This window comes from Liolophura sinensis, chromosome 6, assembly GCF_032854445.1.
Source record: "Liolophura sinensis isolate JHLJ2023 chromosome 6, CUHK_Ljap_v2, whole genome shotgun sequence".
NCBI classification, from domain to species: domain Eukaryota; kingdom Metazoa; phylum Mollusca; class Polyplacophora; order Chitonida; family Chitonidae; genus Liolophura; species Liolophura sinensis.
Window position 1 is genome coordinate 68,699,940 of NC_088300.1, and position 20,808 is coordinate 68,720,747.

Genomic DNA, 20,808 nt, shown 5'->3' on the forward strand with positions numbered 1-20,808 from the left:
TTACGGGTCGCTGTGGTAAACGGTCGCTGTTAAAGTTAACTAACTTCCCTCCAGTACTAAGGAAAACAACATGGTTTCGCGGGTAGGTGTCTTAAATAATTTGACATGTAATTTGTAATCATCTATGAGCACAGGCGTAAGCTAGTAATTTTAATACCATTTATTACTTCAAGTAAACCACGGCATTATCCGTGTCTGATGGTATACTTCTACGCGTTATAAACGGTTTTATTCTCTTCCCTAGGTATTGAGCGTGTTGATGTTGACTGTTGTTGAAATAAATAGTTCTGGTTACCTTGGAAGTACCAAATGAAACGAGCGTTATTAAATGAGAATCTGGCGTGGAAAAAATATATAATCATTTTTTTTAACTTGGATGGCGAATATACAAAAAATTACATCACTGAGAAACTGGTTATTTTTGCTTGACACATCATTGGGCCTACCAAACATAAGATTTTGCCCCGAAGAAAACAGCAACAACAACAACATAATAGTATATCATGACAATACTTCGTTGTTGAATTTCATTTCACCTTATGGCTGAAATATTGCCATTGTGTTGTTCAACGTGATTCATTCATTTATTTAATTTGTTAATTATCATGTGGTGGTTTTATAGGGTGTTGATATTGTTCATTCTCTGATCTGAAGAAATATTTATACACGTGCTTCACTTGCATAACTTGCATGAGGCAGCAGCAAGCAGATGATGGCGTGTAAGATAGCATGGGAAGGTATAGGGAAATGAACAACTTTGGATGATATTCTGAGAACTGTGGCTAACAACAAAAATTGTAATATGTTTAAGTTAAAGGGCCTCCATGGCTAAGTGATAGGCATCATGATAGTTGCAGGCTTCCTCTTTGGTCATATGTGGGAAGGTCTGCCAGCAGCTTGCAGATGGTTGTAAGTTCCCTTGTAAGATGGTTGTTTCCTCCCACCACAATGCAGGTCGTCATCGCGTGAGCAAAATATTCTAGAGTATGGCGTAAAACACCAATGAAATAAATACATATAATGTGTTGGAGTTTTGTATTATTAAACTCACATGTTACATTAGACAGTGCTTTCACCACCATGTCTGCATGAGTAAAGCATGTTATCACAAGTAAAACAGCAAATACCTGGATGCAAGCAATCTTGAATTTGTTGGAGCTGAAAGAAAATGTCTGCATTATTGCATATGGTTTAGTGTAGGCTCTATATTTGTACAATATTTATAAGTACTAAGATATTTGTCTTCTCACTGTAGTAATACTATATCACACATGCTTCCAAGAACAGTGGATATCAGTCAGGATAATGATAAACTAGTGAGAGGTATCTGCATCTTTCTTTCACTTTCAGCGTTGTGTAACTAACTGTAAGTTCAGTCTTCAGATGATCTTTATCTTTACAATCACCACACTTCCTGTGTGTATGTGCTGATTATAGATTTTAATACATGATGTAAGTAATAAAGCATTTGTGGATCCACCCTTAACATTCGATTGTCCATAACCGCTTGCATACCTAATGTCCAGTTACATTTTATATTGCTTTGGAGTATGTTTGGATTTCTTTCTGTAGCAAGTCAAAGACCATACCTGGCAGTGTGCCTTTCTGTTTTGTTGTGACCATGTTCCTTTATATTCATATGTATGTGTGTGTGTGTGTGTGTATATATATATATATATATATATATATATATATATATATATATAATATCTTTATTTAATGAAGGTAGCTCAAATCAATTTACAGTATAACTGTTATTCCCCAAGGCCTTCACAGATAAAACAATATATAGGAAACATGAACTTCAGAGTCCAATCAAACAGACATCAATGTATATGTATAACAAGATAAAGCATACATACTGTCCCCGCAACTGTCCGAACCAGCAGAAATAGGGTTGCAGGAGATGGCCCAATACCGACCCTTCCTAAGCCCGCTGCTGGCTGTAACCCCTACACACATGTACAGAGAACAAAACAAGTGAGTGGGAGATGGCCAGGTTTTTTTTTTTTTTTTTTTTAAAGATTATACAGAGTTTTTTTTTTTTAAAGATTAACATGTACAGATTTATTCAGGATAGGATGTCATTAAATTTTTGATTTCATTCTACTTCCAAAATCCATGACGGTTTTACCCTAAGCTTGTAACCTGCTAGTTTTATGTACAGACAAGAAGCTGTTGCATGCAATTCAACGGTAACCTCATGTCACAGAAAGATTTGAATATAAAACATTCATTCACATTTATAATTCAAACTTCACATCTGAGACAAAATATTAGAAAAACACAACTCCCTTTATCCATGTACTGTATGTTGTGGGATGAGAAGAATTGAAAGAGAATAAAGATGCAGTAATCATGTAAAATAACAATCTTCTGAGATAAATGTATTTTTTAAAAATAAGGTTGGAAGTTTAAAAAGTTGTGTAAATGAAAACAAATGTGATCAAATGTACAAGTGATTTTTGCTTTAAACATGACTTGTAAAACAGAACTGAAATTTTAAGGAAAGCCTTAATTTGTTAATAAATATGAGAAACTGATGATGTCATAAGATATTCATGTAGTTATGAATTTTTTTCAGGAGTGGGTATGAAAGTACAGAGGAGATGGAGTCAATGAAAGGTGTCGGTGAAGATGTGCGAGATTCCGATCTTGATGAGTTAAGGAAAAAAAGGTTGGCCTACTTCTCTCAGTCCAAGGAAGAAAGTGATATTCCAGTGACAATTGAGTCAAGTACTGAGAAGAATGGCAACAAAGGACCAGAGGCAGGACAGCGTGTGGATGTGCCGTTCAGGAAACAGTCTGCATGTAAAGACTCTGTTGTTAAAAGAGGCAATGTAAAGCCGAGACAATCTGAAAAGGATGACATTATTGACACCCTGTCAGAAAAAGAATCCCTGCCACATTCCACGACTAAGGCAAGCTCAGTCACAAAAACTGTTAATTTTTTCAGAGAACCTTCATCTTTATCACAAGGAACCCTGGTGAACTCTGAACAGGAGGGTGTAGGAGTGTGGAATTGTCTGACACACAATGGAATTCCTAACAGTTATTGTCACATGGTTGCAAGCACTGATATAGAACAGTTAGGCTTGTCCACCCACAGACCTGATTCTAATAGAGCGCTACAACTAGAGACAGGAAATAGAGCTTTAGAATCTTTCACTGCCCCCAGAGCTACAGGGCGTGTCGTGAATGAAGGGCTGGGTGCGTTGGAAGATACCCTGTGTGATAGCGAACTGCGACAGTTGCTAGGGGAAGAAAAGTATCAGGAATTCCTGGAAAAGTCCCGACGAGATATCGAGGCTTTAAAACTGGAAAGGAAAAACTCTCCAGGGAGACTGAGTGATCGCAAGGGCAAAAATGCCAGTAACTTTATCAACAGTGGAGGGAGGGAAGAAAGTATGGATTTCAAAAAGGGAGATAATTCTAAACTGTCTGAGGATCTGTTCCCACAGAGATTGAACAGACCCAAACATGCCCCCGCCCTGGTGTCCAGTTTTGTGGTGAAGTCTAGGGGTGAGCTGGACAGGGAACTGCCACTAGCTCATAAGGATTACGGAGTGAGGAACTATGATCAGACATCAATGTCCCCAAACGTGGTCTATTCCAGTAACCAGATCTACAAGCAGGCCTATGATGAAATTCCGCACAACCCGTATTTGAATTACAATGGCATGTACCAGGGCACCCCACAAACTTTCTCCCCAAGGGACTTAGAGACTCTGATGTATCAAGGCTACCCAGCTCCCAGTTACAGGTGCGTGAACATGGAGCGCCAGCCAAATCACATGTATGGACAGCCTATGATGTTTTACTCTAGTCCAAACCACCCGGCCTCTTCCATGATGCCACATTCTCCACACCCAACCATCTTCGCCAGTCCCCGTCACCCATTCTCTCCCCACCCACCACATTCTGGAAGAGGTTCTGTGACTATGTCGCAGAATGTACCCATGTCATATCCCTACAGTGGGTCATCACACCAAAGCCCACAGGTCTACCACCCAGTCCCCCAGCCACCCTGGGGTCCACCCCATGGACAGACCTCAGACGATTACATCCCGACAAGTCAGCCACTGACTCAGCCACAAGATGGATCACACCATCACAGAACCTGTGGTTACAGGCATGAATCGTACCATCACCAGCCTTTGGTCAATGGTCAGCACTTCGAGCCTGCCCACAAGGACATCTGCGTCCCTGGAACTCAACTAGATGGACTGACCCCCAGTGCGAATTACACGGTTGATTCTCCCATCCCCCACCCCCCAGCTGGTCACATGCCCGCTGTCAGACACACGCACAGGGAACATGTGGACGGGGTGCGTCACTTTCATGAAAATAGGTAAGGCATTATGTTTGTTATTTTATTGAACTCATGTCAACTGTGACATTTAACAGTCTTTCATTTGTCTTTCACTGACTTTCATTTAAATACAGGTTATATGTGGGTTTTACGCAAGCAATGCTGCCAAAGATGTCTTGTGCATTGTAGGCTGTTAGGCTAGGCATGGTTACAGTTAACCGATGTCTTAGTTTTGGGTGACCAATCCTCAAAGGACTGTTATGAAGAGAAATGTGATCTGATTGGTCAGCTCTGTCTAGACTGTCTACGTAGACAGGTGTGTCCTAAATAAGTGTGTGTAAAAAGTATGATGCGTGCATTTGAACTACATCTGTTGAGGCAAAGAAATGAAAACATGTTATAACGCATTCAAATAAAATAGGGAAAATATTTGTTCCATTATAAATATATAACATAACTTACATGTGTATGACTCAAACAATCAATCTTAGAGGCAGTATTATTACATGTTTTATTTTCTCTTACACTGTCACTTGTATTCATGTACATTTGTGTACTTTCAGGCGCAGACAAGGAGCTACAGATGTTAAGGAACTGAATTCCTCAGAGCAGTATGCAGTTGACAGGCTAGAGAAATACTTTTCGTCTATAGAGAGCTACTACGTACCAAAAGCAGGTAGGAGTTTTACTAGTCTGGATGAAGAGCACTTAACTGCCCAGACAGAATCACCCATGGACGAGGAACTGGAAACACTGGTAGCCAGTACAATCACCAACCTTAAGGCAGGAGGGGTCACAGAGAGGCTGAAAGAACTGGGTATCGACGTCCCATTTCTGAACTGCCCATTACCTCGTACTGAAGCGAATGGTGATAGCAGCCAGAGGAACTGCATTTCCTCCAAAAAGAAGACGGTGACTGAACCAAATGAAGCCAAGATGTGTACAGAGTGCTCAGCCCTGAACAAGTCTTACATGTCCTGGTGTGGAAACTGTGGAGAGGTGCTTATTGGTGTGGAGGCGATGGTCGTCAGTTCAAAACCCAGACAGGTTCCTGTCCAGCTCGAGGGAGAAGACAGTGGATTTGATGACCGGGTATCTCCACCCAAGCCCAAGGTGCACTTTGCTGAAGGCCTTAATCATGTATTCAGAAAGATCCATGAGATAGATTCAGAAAGACTTGTTGAGAGTTCCAGCAGTGAGCGCTGTGAGAAAGGCCAAAAGCTTGATACTGTAGACAGTGGAAGAGGAGCATCCAGTGGTGAAGACAGGGAAAAGGCTCAACACAGTGGAAGGATGGACAAGGAAATCATCGACATTTGTCAGTCCATAGGAGACCCTGTCATTCGGAGTTTTCTGAAGTCCTACCTGAGAAAACGGAATTGGGGATGTGGGACATCAATTCAAAGAAAGAAGACTCCAACATCCGGAAGTCAGAACAAGGAAAGTAACAAGATGGCTGTTTCTCGAAGTACAGAGGAAATGGACAATTTTATTGATAATCAAGATGTTTGGCTTCATGAGGCTAGACCTACCACCTCTGGGGCCAATGATCCAGTGTCAGGTGAAAAACCAGGCAAGGCCATTGACATCGAAGTGTTTGGTTTGGAAGATGGCCAGAGCAGTCGCACGGTCAGTCGTAACGGTCACGAGATTCCACTGCTAGACCTCGGCTTCAGCAGTGACGAGGAAGCTAAACAAGGGAAACAACTGGACCTGTCCTTAACAGACGAAGATGAAGATGGTGATGAACTCCTGGGCAAAGAAATGGGTCAAGGCGATGCCCCCCTGTCGGCAGGTTTAGTCAACAAGCTCCAAGCTGATCCTAGGGTTGTCAGTGTACATTGTGTGAAGGGTCCCAACAGTGAAAGGAAGAAGAGCCTAAAGGGCAAAATCAAAAAACCAGGAAATGTGAAACCTAGCCCAGGAAGAGATAAACGTTTCCCACAGAACCAGACCCCCAGCATTGTGCGAGCATCCATAGAGGCCAAGCCTCCCAAACGTCACTGGATGAGATCGAGCATTGCCTGGTCTTCCTACAACCATGGGGAGCTAAGCAAGGACAGATCTTTACCGCCTCAGGGAAGAAGACGAGGGCAGAAATCTTGCCAGGGTCTGATGTCACACAGTGCACATGTTCAGAAGGATGGGTCTTCATCTGCTGACTCCAACGAGGATAGCCCTTTGCGCTCACAACCCCACCCCCAGAAACGACCTGCCAGTGCTGACATCCTCAGAAGGTGGGCATGATAACAGGCATGATGGCATGTAGAATCATCATGAGTACTCTTTGCTATCATATACATGTTGTGCAGTGGTATGTAGAAAATCAATATTCGGGATAGCTTACCAGACCAGGGCAAAACAGATGTCATTGACTCTTATCTTATCTTATTTTATGTAGTTTAAAAACCATTTTGTAACCACAATAGACTGAGACTGGTATGTATTATAAGAGAATATTGGACCAATCTGTGGTTTGCAGATGGCGAGTTTCAGGTTTCTTACATTTGAGCACCATCCTCACTTTAACAGGAAAGCAAAAGTTGAGACACGGCCAGACAGTGCAGGCGGCAGAAGGAAGAGCTCTTGGGAGGGTCAGCGAGACATTAACCTGAAAAGCCGAACCCTGAACATGCGTAAGATTCTGGGTGTGTTACAGAGTGACGATGTCACAGAGGTCAGTGGGATCAGTGCCTCTGCTGAAGGGGAACAGGAACCTAAGGACTTTGTGCCTATCCCTGTGCCCGTTAAAACAGCTGTAACCACACCGGTTCCCCACCCAGCTGGCGTTCCAGGTAGGTTAGGTCATATCCGGGAAAGCAGGGTAGTGGGTATGTGCTGCGATACTGTGTGTATATTATGTATTATGTATTATGTATCAGATAAATAAGTTTATAAGCGAAAGTGTCACAATGCATTCCGGCAAAGTTGACAGTACATTGCTGATTGAGACATGCAGATTGAACATTATTTCAAATAATTCCTCAGTATCGTCTTGTGTCTCACGAGTAACATTCCCCCGGGCACCTACCAGACCAGAGGGAGTACAGACATACAAACTAACATTATACATATATTAATTATATACCATATTCCATATTTTCATTATATTCATTCCAATCAATTTACTCATAGATTTAAATTTTACTGTCCTTGACCTCCATGAAGTTCCCAAGATAGCAGTGTAGGAAGCATGTTTTCATACACCCAGATTCAATGTAAACCATATCTTGTAGCAGGGTTTTGTTTTTGTGGAACAAAGGGTGAAGTTTCATTTAAATTCATTTACAAAACATTGTTTACTTCTTAATATTCGTGTGATACATTGTACACATGTAGTATGATCAGATGATAGCATTTCTGTATATCTGACGTTATCTTTGTGTTTCAGATCATATTACAGGGGCCTCCGTGGCTCATTTGGTTAGTGCGCTAGCGCAGCGTAGTGACCAAGTAGCCTCTCACCAATACGGTTGCTGTGAGTTCAAGTCCAGCTCATGCTGGCTTCCTCTCCAGCAGTACGTGGGAAGGTCTGACAGCAACCTGTGGATAATCGTGGGTTTCCCCTACGCTCTGCCCGGTTTCCACCCACCATTACAACTCAAAATACTTATGACATGTTATCTCTGGTGTATTTCAGATCATATTACAGCTCAAAATGCTTAGGACATGTTATCTCTGGTGTGTTTCAGATCATATTACAACTCAAAATGCTTACAACATGTTATCTCTGGTGTGTTTCAGATCATGTTACGGCTCAAAGTGCTTATGACATGTATCATTCTATGGTGAGTAAACAGGCCCATACTAAGTTACATTTTTAAGTTTAGGTCTTGGACACGGAGTGTGTACATACACCTGGTTTTCACTGTTCATTGGAGCAGCGGTGACATTTTGAGGTTTGAGGACGTTTATAGCCGACCATTTTGCTTTCCACCAATATGACTTGCACGTTTGTGGTTTATGTGGAAAAGTTTGTCAGTAAACGTGGTTTACCCAGGGATCCTCAGGTTTCCCTACCCACAAAACAGGCACTTACCACCATCATATGAAGAAAAAAAGCTCTTGAACATGGTGTTAATTCTTCACCTGTTTACAAGATGCTAATTCAAGCATATTCTGAAGGCATTATTCTGTGTAGACTGCTAAAATTATACTTTTTTTGGAAGTTCTAAAATTGGCCAACCCAATCAAAGTAGTTTTGTCTCCAAAATCAAAATAAAAATATGTATAAATTCCGCTGAAAGTTGCTCTTTTGTATGCAAAAAGGTTGAGGAATTAGGGCAATTAATTAATCAGCCTACAATTAGATCTTATATGGCATGTGGCTGTATACATCTGGCTAATGCATTTGTCAGACAGTTATGCCTTTCATGGAGTTTTTGTAAAGTCTGTATTTTTATGTGGTACGTACATGCTGGAAGACCACATACATTTGCACTGAGAATTATGAACCCACACCAGCAACTTATAAGGAAGAAATCTAGGAGTGGACACATCTTTGATAGTGGGTGGGATTTGTCCAGAAACTCAAGGGGCTAAATGATATTTACAATAATTCAATCTAAAGTTGCTAATGTGGTATTTTTCCCATTAATAAATCATTAATTCAATCATTCCAAACTACATGGTTTTGTTTTGTTTCAGACTCCACGTATCAGTGAGGGCACTTTTTCCATTTGGCTGTGCATACCTGATGAGATCCTCCTTTTCATCTTGTCACACCTGTCGTTAGCAGACCTGGCCAGGTGTGCCATGGTCTGTAAGCAGTTCTATAGAGTGGCCATGGACCAGTCTCTCTGTAAGTTTGTGTACACATTAAAAAAAAGATTTAGGAGTAGAGGTTGTACTGAAGAGCCATACTGTCAGTTAAAATTTAAATTTTCCTCCATTTGGCTGATTTCAGACTTTTTTGTTTGAAGTCTGAAAAATGAAAAGCAAGTGATTTCACAAGAACAGGTGATTGCTAATGTAATTTGGAGATAGGGTATGGTATTTTCAGACTTTCTTGAGAAACTGCAGACTTATTTCTGATCATCAATTCCCTTAAAAATGAATAAATATTGTCTGCTGGCATCAAAAGAAAATGGATCGTGTTTTCCAAGATTTGTTTTTCTTTGTGTAAAAATATTACAAAAATATTGTTTGATTGTTGGTTGAAGGGATTTTTGTGGAAAGATAACTCAGTTCCCATCTGTAATATCTCTGGTTTTCTCTTTTCCAGGGAAAAGTATTTCTATGACAAAACGTCAGGATCTCTCAGATGATATGCTGGATGTGATTGGACGACGCCAACCAATCAGCTTGTCCCTTATTCAGTGTCATGGTAATAACATCACTGCTAATGGTTTACAGAGGATGTTCCAGCATTGTGGTAGCTACTTGGAAGTGAGTGAAATGGCTTAGATGGGTGATACAGATCTGAAACAGTAGTTTGCAATAAGTTTTTGACCCTAGGATCACCAAGCTGCCTTTATAGACTAAAGTCAGACTTAGTTTTAACTTCAAAATAGATTGCTGGCTAATATTGTGACTAACATAAGGGATTTTTACTTTAATACTGAGAGTCACTGTAAAACTTTTCAACAAAATTGAGAGTTAATTTGTAAGTTTAAATCTAACTTCACAGGTAATACTACAGTATAATACAGTATACAGACAGCTTTGTGAGCTTTTTGAGCTTCGTGATGCCTGAGATAATTCCAATGAAGTCGTTAGTTTGACAAGAATGCACATTTTTCAACATATTATTTGTGTGCAGAAAGTGAGATCTTTCAGTGTGGTTGTACACTGTATATTTTATGATGCAGTATTTTCAAGGTACAGTTTGAAGTCTTACTCAAATGAACTACGGAAGCGCACCTCATGTTAACTGTGTGCGAATCATCATGTTTAAATGAATAATACTGGAATATTCAGCTTGTTCTGCCTTGGTTGTTAAACACAAGATCCATTTGTGTTTACCAGGAACTGAACATCAGTCGGTGCAGTCGTGGGGCACTGGTGGGGGATGTGGTGCTGAGGCAGGCCTCTGTACAGTGTAAACACCTGACTCACCTAGACGTCAGCTGGACATATGTGACAGATAGCGGTCTCTCTACAATCTGCTCCACAGCTCACAGGTAAATAACTCACCCTTACAGGCAAACAGCTCACCCTCACAGGTAAACAGCTCACCCTCACAGGTAAACAGTTCACCCACACAGATAAACAGCTCACCCTCACAAGCAAACAGCTCACCCTCACAAGCAAACAGCTCACTCGCACAGGCAAAAGCAGCTCACCCGCACATACAGACAGCTCACCCACACAGGTATACAGCTCACCCTCACAAGCAAACAGCTCACCCTCACAAGCAAACAGCTCACTCTCACAGGCAAACAGCTCACCCTCATAGGCAAACAGCTCACCCTTACAGGTAAACAGCTCACCCACACAGGCTTGCTTGTTTGCTTGTGAGCTTACCATCACTCACAACTCACCCTAACAGGTGAACAGCTAACCCCTACAGGTGAACAGATCACCCTCATTGGTAAACAGGTAAACAGCTCATCCTCACAGGTAAAACAGCTCACCCTCACAAACCAACAGCTCGCCCTCACAGACAAACATCTCATTCGTACAGTTTAACTGCTCTCTCTCACTGGCAAACAGTTCACCCTTCCAGGTAAACAACTCATTTCTACTGGTACCAGCTCACTCTTACAGGTGAATAGCTCACACTTACAAGTGAATAGCTCACTTTGTCACATAAACAGCTCACTGTGTCAGGTAAATAGCTCACTGTGTCCAGTAAACAACTAACTGTTACAGGTAAACAGCCCACACAGATGAACAACCCAGTCATATAATTGAACAACTATCTATCTTCAGAACACTGAGTCTCACCAAGTCTTCACTGCTGGTGCTAATTTTGCAGGAAATTCTAATTTTATGTTTATATAAACAGTTACACCCATCCAGGTAAACCACTCACTTTTACAGGTGAATAGCTCACTGTGTCAGGTAAACAGCTCACTCTTACAGGTAAACAGCTCACTTTTACAGGTGATTAGCTCACTTTTACAGGTAAACGGTTCACCCTTTTACAGGTAAACAGCTCATGTTTACAGGTGTATAGCTCACTGTATCATGTAAACAGCTAACTCTTACAGGTGAACAGCCCATACAGATGAACAAATCAGTCATACAAGTGAACAACTATCTATCTTCAGAACACTGAGTCTCACCAAGTCTTCACTGCTGGTGCTAATTTTGCAGGAAATTCTAATTTTATGTTTATATAAACAGTTACATGCAGTACACGAGCAGTCTAAAGATTGTAAGTTTTGTAGAGGGCTGCAGTAGATTTTATCAAACCAGCTACTCATATACGAATGAAATATTCTGGAATAGGACAGTAATACAGTAGTTAAATAGATTTTAGTAAATTAACTTATCTGGACATGTATGTGATGTCCTCATACTGCATTTGTCATTTTTAGCATGTTTCGTTAAATCCATGTTTGAATGATTGCTCGTTGCAGACTGGAGAGCGTGTGTATAAATGGATGCCCGTCAATTACCAACAATGGCCTGGAAACATTGCTCCGCAAGCATGGGAAGAGGTTTGTTACAACTACTTCGCAGATGTAGTTTCCTGTACATACAGAAATGAATGAGGATAACAAGTCTCAGTGCAGTGCTGACCAACAGATGAATATTAAAGCATTAGAAATGTTGAAATGTTTGATCTAATAATTTTAAGGCTTTTTGGTCTGCAAACTATCAATATTTTAGAATCTTCTGTGAATCTTTCACAGTCGGCCAGTTTTGGTTTCGTTTTGTATTACTTTTTTCTAAGTGGTTTTGACTTGTGATAATGGTATCATCATTATTTGCAGGTGAAATTTTAATTTGAAAATTTGAGAAAACCGTGACCACTCATGGTTTTGAATGAGAGAATGATCTTGAGTAGCTCTCAGCACTAATATACTGCATCGCCTCCAACGTTTGGTATGCAACAGCGCAATTTCAGAAGCACATGAAAACATTTATATCATTTTTCTGATGCCAACACTTAAGTTTTTTAACTTCACAAAATAACTTTCAAGCAGCCATATAATTTGGATGAATCAAGCATAATCAAGGGAAATGTGTCACGTGAAAAATGTTAAGCTTTATTTTGTGAAATGCATTATCATGATAATGCTGTATGCACTATCGCCAATAATGATGAACCAATTTACTACAGTTGTATTTTTTTTTTTTTTTACAAAATATGATCTCTGCTTCCATTGTAGCCTAAGGGTGTTAGCGCTCTGTGGAAGTTTTAACATGGTCCCTGCCTCCATTGTAGCCTGAGCGTTTTAGAGCTCTGCGGATGTTTTAACATGATCTCTGCCTCCGCTGTAGCCTGAGAGTGTTAGAGCTCTGCGGATGTTTTAACATGATCTCTGCCTCCATTGTAGCCTGAGAGTGTTAGAGCTCTGCGGATGTTTTAACATGATCTCTGCCTCCATTGTAGCCTGAGAGTGTTAGAGCTCTGTGGATGTTTTAACATGATCTCTGCCACCATTTTAGCCTGAGAGTGTTAGAGCTCTGTGGATGTTTTAACATGATATCTGCCTCCGTTGTAGCCTGAGAGTGTTAGAGCTCTGCGGATGTTTTAACATGATATCTGCCTCCATTTTAGCCTGAGAGTGTTAGAGCTCTGTAGATGTTTTAACATGATCTCTGCCTCCATTTTAGCCTGAGAGTGTTAGAGCTCTGTAGATGTTTTAACATGATATCTGCCTCCATTTTAGCCTGAGAGTGTTAGAGCTCTGTGGATGTTTTAACATGATATCTGCCTCCATTTTAGCCTGAGAGTGTTAGAGCTCTGTGGATGTTTTAACATGATCTCTGCCTCCATTGTAGCCTGAGAGTGTTAGAGCTCTGCGGATGTTTTAACATCAACCAGACGGGGATTAGGAGTATAGCTCACAACTGCCACAATCTGCTTACCCTCAACCTGGGACAGTGCTATAAGGTGAGTATCCCAGGCTCAGTGGAGCGTAAACCTCATTAATACAATCTTCATCTAAAACAGTTCTCATTCATTTCATCCTTATCTGGCATTTTATCTAAAACAGTGCAATTTCCAAAAGTAAGCAATGCATGAAAACTTATTTCCAAGTGGTCTTTCAGCAACCTGCGGATGGTTGTGGGTTTCCACCAAATGTTGCCCGGTTTTCCTCGACCATAATGTTGGCCATTGTAGTGCAAGTGAAATGTTCTTGAGTATGGCATAAAACTCAAATAAAATCAAATAAGTAAGTAAAAAAATATTTCCACTATTTGTGAAAATGGACTTTTCCTGGGCTCTGTCCTGTTTCCTCCCACCATAATGCTGGCTGTCATCATAAAAGAGAACTGTTCTTGAACACAGTGTAAAACAAGACTCAAATAAATAATCAAAAACATGATGGAATAAAGTAAGATATGTCTATTGCATACACTATCTTTTAATGCAACACATAGCTTACCAATAACCTGTGAATTTTACTGATATCACTTGTTAACCAGAGCTTTGCTCCCATGTCTGTTGTGACATTTTCTACATATGTAGGCGAATTGCTACCATTCCTTCATACGCTGTTAGAGCTGCTGTGAGCATCCTAAAAGGTTCCCAGGTCAAAATGCACATTTGGCTTAATGTTAGAGAGGTGTGTTGAGGTTTTTTGGGAGGTGTGAGGATGTCCTACTGAAAAAATATAAGTTTCACTATCAAAAATGACATTTAGTGACATTTCTGATTCTGATTCCTTCTTGATGTATATAGAATTTATCTATAAGCTTGATTCTGTCGAGTGTGCACTTTTATTTCTTGAAGAGATTATTGTACCTTCGTGTACCTGCCACTCTTCCAGTTGTAGAATCCTGCTGCTCCTCAGTTTATCACATTTAAATGCGAAACCAGTACATCAAAACTGCAGTAGTACATTATATGCTGACTAATATTTGCTTGGGTTGCTTGTTTGTTTCAGCTAACAGACTCCTCTGTGGCAGAAGTGACTGGTTCATTGCCCAGACTTGAAAGTCTTGACATCAGAGGGTGTAACAGGTCAGTTTCATGGAAGCTTCTCTTTTAAGTACAATTTCATGCAACCTGCTTGGCTGGTTACCTCCCCCTGACGTCAGATGGCGCTAATCGCTCCAGATGTAGTGGGCAGGCACAGTATACAAATTCACCTTTTTACCTAGCGTCATTGTTTCTGATACAGCAACTTATGTAACTGTTCCTGTTTTCTATGTGCATAGCTTAGTAACACCACATGTTTTGACATTAGGTCAAATCATAGAGACATCACAACAACCCTTTCATAGTTGTACTTTGTTGAACGTGCTACTATATGTAAATGACGATTCGTATGGGAGATAGCTTTGTAATGTACCTGATGTCACTGTCAAGGTATGCAGGGAACCAGACTAGCAACCTGCTTCATTATGTCAGGTGTGTGTTGATGTAATTGACCTAAACTTTATTGTGTAAAAATCGCCATCGCATAAGTTAAATATTGTTTAGTTCTGCATAAGGACAAGTCATATTTATAAATATGATGTAAAAATGCACTTTTTGAGAAGCACATAAGGCCTTAAAATGCTATGTTTGATGCCAAGGACTTTTTCTAAAATTTTTCTAATAGGAAATTGATCAGACTTCCCATAACACTCTCAAGTCACTGTGTAAGGTAGATGAATCATTGAGACTCAAGCAAAATATCACTTGTAAAATGCTTTAAAACTTTAGGTGATATTTAGTAATGTCAGACTGAAGGTTAGAGCATTTGTCTTGCACACAGCAAACATGGGTTCAGTGATGAGATAGGTCTTGTCAGAGACTTCAGAATTTACATTTATTGTAATTCCTTGCTGTTCAGCCAGTGAACCCAGTAAAAAGGGATATGCCATTCCCTACAGGTTGTCCAGGTGTCATTATAATGTGGCTGGAAGAGCTGTGTGTATGGTCTTGTACTGGAATAGAAATCAAACTGCTGTATGTCACATGTAAAGGGATTTTCACTTTCAAAGCAAACTGAAAAAAGTACTACTTGTCACTGAGGTAATGATGCATTATCTGTTTAATGTTATTAATAAATGTAGCTGTTTTGTAAATATGGATATTCATTCCCCTTATTCAGCTGGGGTTTTTTTTCTTTTTCTTTTTGGTGATGCTATTCAGGTTAGAGATACCAGTGTGCGGAAGATCGTGAAGAATTGTCCTCGGTTGAGCAGTATAGCCCTAGCCAACTGTCCTCACATCTCTGACGTGGCTCTCAGTGAAATTGCCACCTACCTGCCAGGCATGAAGTACGACGTTCCTTATGTCTGAATGATTACTGTGTGAACCGTAAAAACTTCTAGTTACAATAAACAGTAAAACCTGTTTAAAACTGATCTAGTTTCCAATTCGATGTTGTTTCATTGTGAGCTAGATCACACTGTACACAGAATTAGATTGGATCTATATTAATTTTATGGTCTGTCAGCAACCTGCAGATGGTCGTGGGTTTCCCCCGGGCTGTGCCCGGTTTCCACCCCCATAATGCTGGCCGTCGTCGTATAAGTGAAATATTCTTGAGTACGGCGTAAACTGCCAATCAAATAAATAAATAAATAAATATTCATTTTATTTTTATCCAACTTCATTATATTGCTGGAGAAGGCAGCAGAAATTATATTAATTTCATGATGTTATTCTCATGCTTTTCTTTAAAACTGTCTGTCATGATTATAATTCTATGCTTTATCTGTCAAAAATATTATCAATTTTCAAAAAAAAATTTTTTTAAAAAACCAGGCCACACTGTGGTTAAGTTTTTCATATTAATTGAATACCATGATTCTCATTGGTCATTGGTTCTGTAATGATAACTGCTTACAGAATTTTCTAATTGTCAAAATTTTGTGTGCAGATACATTTTGTGATCTTTCAGAATATGTTGACAAAAAATCATGCATAAGTTTTGCATAATAACATTTAGCGTGGAATATAACATCTCTGAATTTTCTTGTTAATGTTTAGGTGGATTGATCTTTGTGGCTGTAAGAACATCACTGACGAAAGCCTGCGGACTTTGGCTAAGAACTGCCCTAACCTGTACTACCTGGATATCAGCTCTACCAGTTGTACAAAGAAAAGGTATACTAGCAAACATCATGCACTTGAAAGTGTAGCAAATGATATTGTATTTCAACTGAAATTTGGTATGCAAAAGTGCACTTTCAGAAGCACATGAAGGCCTTAATATGACACTTTTTTTGCCAACACTTTAAGATTTTCTGATCAGAAATTAAATCAAACTCCACAAAAAAGTTGAAGTGACCCCATAAGGTGATTGAATCAACAAAGAAATGTGTCACTTGAAAAGTTCTAAACTTCAGGTGAATTACAGGATTTTGCATGGTATTTGAGCTTTTCTTCCTCATAAGAAAATAGGGAAAGGGCCAGTTTGTTTCTTTATCTAACTGGTGCTTTATGGTGTGCTAAAGAATGTTTCATTTGTACTGAGGCAAAAGAAATCTAGGGAAAAAATCACACATCATTAGAGAGGTACCTGACAACCCTGCTTACATTTTAATGTAAATAAATACTGCTGTCCAACAAGATAGAGACAGGAGAGAGGGCAATCAGTTTTCTTTGGAAAAAATGCGTGGCGGGAATCCCTCTACTTCAAGTTTCTTCCCAATATTTGATGGAGAGTTATTCAACTTCGGTTCTGGTAGAGTTATTTTTTTTTTTTGTTTTTTTTTTTTGTTAGTTTCTTTCCAGTTTTTTTGTTTAATGTTTTTTTTGTTGTTTAATGCATCTACTATGACATTCTTGTCCTGTAAGTTACGATTTCTTACAGGAATGGAAGTAAACAAAAACTATTTTGTCTTTTCCAGCATTTTGGCCCTTGCTGCTCACTGCAGTAAGAAACTTGAAGTAGCTAAGCTGAATTTTCTATCTGATATTGATGAGAACAGCATACTACGACTAGTAAAGGCTTGTACAAGGTGAGATTTTAGTTGGTTAAAATTGATGAACTTTCAGCGTGTCCAGAAATACATGTAGTTACAGGTGTTATTAAAATCATACCATTGACATGAATACGAAAGGGACAATTTGAAAGCACAGGTGAAAAATTTTTGTGTTTGAGGTTTTGTCATATTCACATACTTGTAGCTGCAGTAGTCTTTATTATTCAGCCGGTTGTCTTTATTATTCAGGCAGTTTGTCTTTATTATTCAGGCAGTTGTCTTTATTATTCAGGATTATGGGTATTTAGTTTCTGGATAAAGTCATGTTTGACACTGTAATACCACAAAACCACCCTTTTTTTGTATCATCCGGATAAGACATTACCCTGCAGAGTAAAGGATATACAGGCGCCATTCCTTCGCTACACTAATCACTGCATACTGTAACAAGGCAGCTTGTATCAGTGATTCAAAGGCAATCAAATGTGTGTTGTATATCTACATTTGTCTAACAGTAGCAGCTTTTAGAAAAGGGGTTGTCAGCATTTGACCAATCACATGCGCCTGTACCAAAGTAGATAGGATTTAACATTCTCACCTTAAAATTTGTCCATGTTCAGTTTTCAACGCTGGCTGGCTGTCTGTTTGCAGTAGTGGTTGAGTTTAGTGAAGGAAAATAGCATACATGTAGACTAAATCCGCTTCTGTCCACCAGGTAATTAGACATTCGGCACCAACAGTCGTTGCAGTGTTGCATGATGAAGTTGAATTACAAAATTGTCCTCATGAACATTATAAATGAAATTTGAACTTCAGCAACCTTTTTCTTTATGACGCTGGCAGATTGCGCCTGGTGTGACTTCCATGACTATATGTAGTGTAGAGATACCGTCACCATGGAAAATTTAGTCGACACAGTGTTGCCACACCTTTGTTAAACAGGCCCACGTTTTTATAGGGATTTTGAAATTTCGTTGTGAATATTATGTAGTAATATGTTTCATTTTGATCTCAGTTTAAGCACCCTGCATCTGTATGGCTGTAAAGGTGTCCAGACCCTGGCGGACAAACTGAAGAAGGAGAGGCCAAACGTTTCCGTGGAGATGGGCTGAAGCCTTTCCATTCTTCAACCTCCAAACATATTTCTGCACATTCGCTGTTGAGTTTTTACATTTTATAGAAAAGTTTCTAAATAGTCTTGTCTTGGTAGACGTAGTACTGGTGATCTGGAGACACCAGGGCCCTCTTGTAAGAAGCCTTCTTATGAGCACATGACGACAATGGCGACGAAATGCTTACACCACTGGTAGCAAAGGTAGTTATGTGCGCGTAATGTTAGGGCTTCGTACGAGCGGGCTCAGAACCAAGATAAAGTTTCTGTCATATGATGACGACATCGAATTCACGTCATACATTTACTCACCTGTTGCTTTGTGATATTTTCAATTTTTTTTTAAACAAAACTATTTTAAAAATTTTATATTTTAAAAATTGTGATAAGTGCAGCTCAAGTACAATCAGAGGGTATGGATGTTGTGTGTATGTATTTTAAAACAAATGGTATCCTGTTTGATAGTATTCAGTGTACCTTATTCACGTAGAAACTACAATAACTAAAAAACAAACATATTGCTTCGTTTCCTATGTGTTCCAGACTAAATAGAAAATCATTTTTTGGTCACAGTTGTGTCCGGAAAACCAACGTGATTAAAATATTTATTACTTGGCTGGATCAAAAATATGAATAATTCTGGTAGTGAAAAAAGAGAATAGGAAAATTTTTCACATGGTGGCGTTCTCTCGGTATTTAAGATTTTTGCCCTTATTGTTGTGATTTCCGATATTATGCAGCTGACTGTCAAGTTTCAAAAAACATTATGTTTCCTTGTGAAAAACATGTAAAACCAATAAAGAACTGATGTGTCCTCCAGAAGGGGAACAGAATTGCATGTATCATTGTGAAAAAGGTTTTTAAATTATATTTTAAATATGTTTTTTATAAAAGCTTGGTAAAATTTTAATGGCTCTTTGATCCAGATAATAAGTGCTTGGGTTTCATTTTATTTCTGTTGTATTTCACCTGATATTTGTGTAGACAAAAAGAATTTGTTTGCTACCATAAAAAGTTTCTGAATTTGATTTCATAATTATGGCACTGGCATCTAGATTCCATATTGATACTTGACATGGTATACAAGTGTAAAGTTCACGTTGTTGTTGCATCAATCACAGTTCTGATCTGTGGTAATACAGTATTATCTCAAAAACTGCTGAAATCCGAGTATATTGTTAGACAAATACACAAGCTTGTTTTTACCGAGGCATATTTTTAAATTATCTTGCATATGTACCTTTCCTTTATGTGGTCTTTTTTCTGTACCTCTATTGATTACGCTCACAGAAATTTTATATAAATGCTGTAATAATTTTTATGGAAAATTCATCCTCAATTTTTTTCACGCAGATGTTACAGCATTTTAGACATAGATGTTTTCGTAATTTATGTTTTAAGAATTTTATTACAAAGTGAATTGTTAATTGCACAAATTGTAAACGGCAACCCAGATGTATTAGGGACAAGTAGGATAGACACGTGTGGTTGCACTTTCTCTCCAAGGAGCTGTAATAAAGTCTACTAAAAGTTACTGGCTCTTTGCAAAATTATCTCATCATTTTTGAAAAACACCAAAATGTAACTTACAATACAGCTTTAAATGTAACTTAAAATGCAGCTATCGAAAACATTTTACGGACTATGTATTGTAAAGGAATAAGTGACTTCCTGAGATTTTAGAAATAATGTGTGAATAAAAAAATAAAAGCTGAAATTAGTGAATACATGTAAATGTTGCAAATTAAAAAAAGACAACCATATTGCTTTGCTAGCTAACTTCAGGTAGATCGTTACTAAAATTAAATTTTGATCGTTGATTTATTCTGTACACGTGTACTTGGTTAGGTAGATACACGTGTCCTTGCAGGTATGCGTATGTGTATTGGTTCTGAAAAAATGTCGAGTCGAAAATGTACGAGACTTAAGAGAGACATTCACGTGCCTTGAGTCTGTTAAATTTTAATCTTGTAACTTCCACGTGAAGCCATGTTTTATGCAAGACTGTTTAGTGTTGAATGAACCTAACCTGCCAGCTTTGTCAGTTCAGTATTGCTTGTAATTTAATAAAGTTGCTGTTAGTTTTATTAATATTTGTTTGTGTTCATTTTATTGTCATTTACACAGTGCCACCATTATGCATAAAATAGTTTGGTTTTGGTTCTATTTTACAGATTTTGGACGTTAACAAATTTATTACGGTTTTTTACATGTAATTGATATGGGTTGCACTAATCAAGCCCTCCGAAAGCTCTCGACTACAAATTGACAGATTTAACTGGCGTATAACAATGCAGCTATCGCATTTTCAGTATGTAGACGTACAGTGCCTTGATTTTACAGATTTTCTTTTGGCAATACTCGCATTGGGTATTTTACTGTGTTGTCAACTTCTCCTATA

The 20,808-nt window shown here is 39.0% G+C and overlaps 1 protein-coding gene across 1 annotated transcript; it reads left to right on the forward strand.

Moving 5' to 3' along the window:
- Positions 1 to 1,861: 1,861 nt before the first annotated feature.
- LOC135466488 (uncharacterized) lies at positions 1,862 to 20,489 on the forward strand. Its single transcript, XM_064743990.1, has 15 exons — positions 1,862 to 1,980; positions 2,585 to 4,351; positions 4,876 to 6,549; positions 6,845 to 7,107; positions 8,057 to 8,100; positions 8,960 to 9,113; positions 9,537 to 9,700; positions 10,280 to 10,434; positions 11,839 to 11,919; positions 13,211 to 13,322; positions 14,320 to 14,400; positions 15,516 to 15,643; positions 16,359 to 16,475; positions 17,222 to 17,332; positions 18,312 to 20,489. The coding sequence occupies exons 1-15, from the start codon at positions 1,907 to 1,909 to the stop codon at positions 18,406 to 18,408; spliced, it is 5,022 nt and encodes a 1,673-aa protein (XP_064600060.1). The 5' UTR covers positions 1,862 to 1,906; the 3' UTR covers positions 18,409 to 20,489.
- The last annotated feature ends 319 nt before the right edge of the window (positions 20,490 to 20,808 follow it).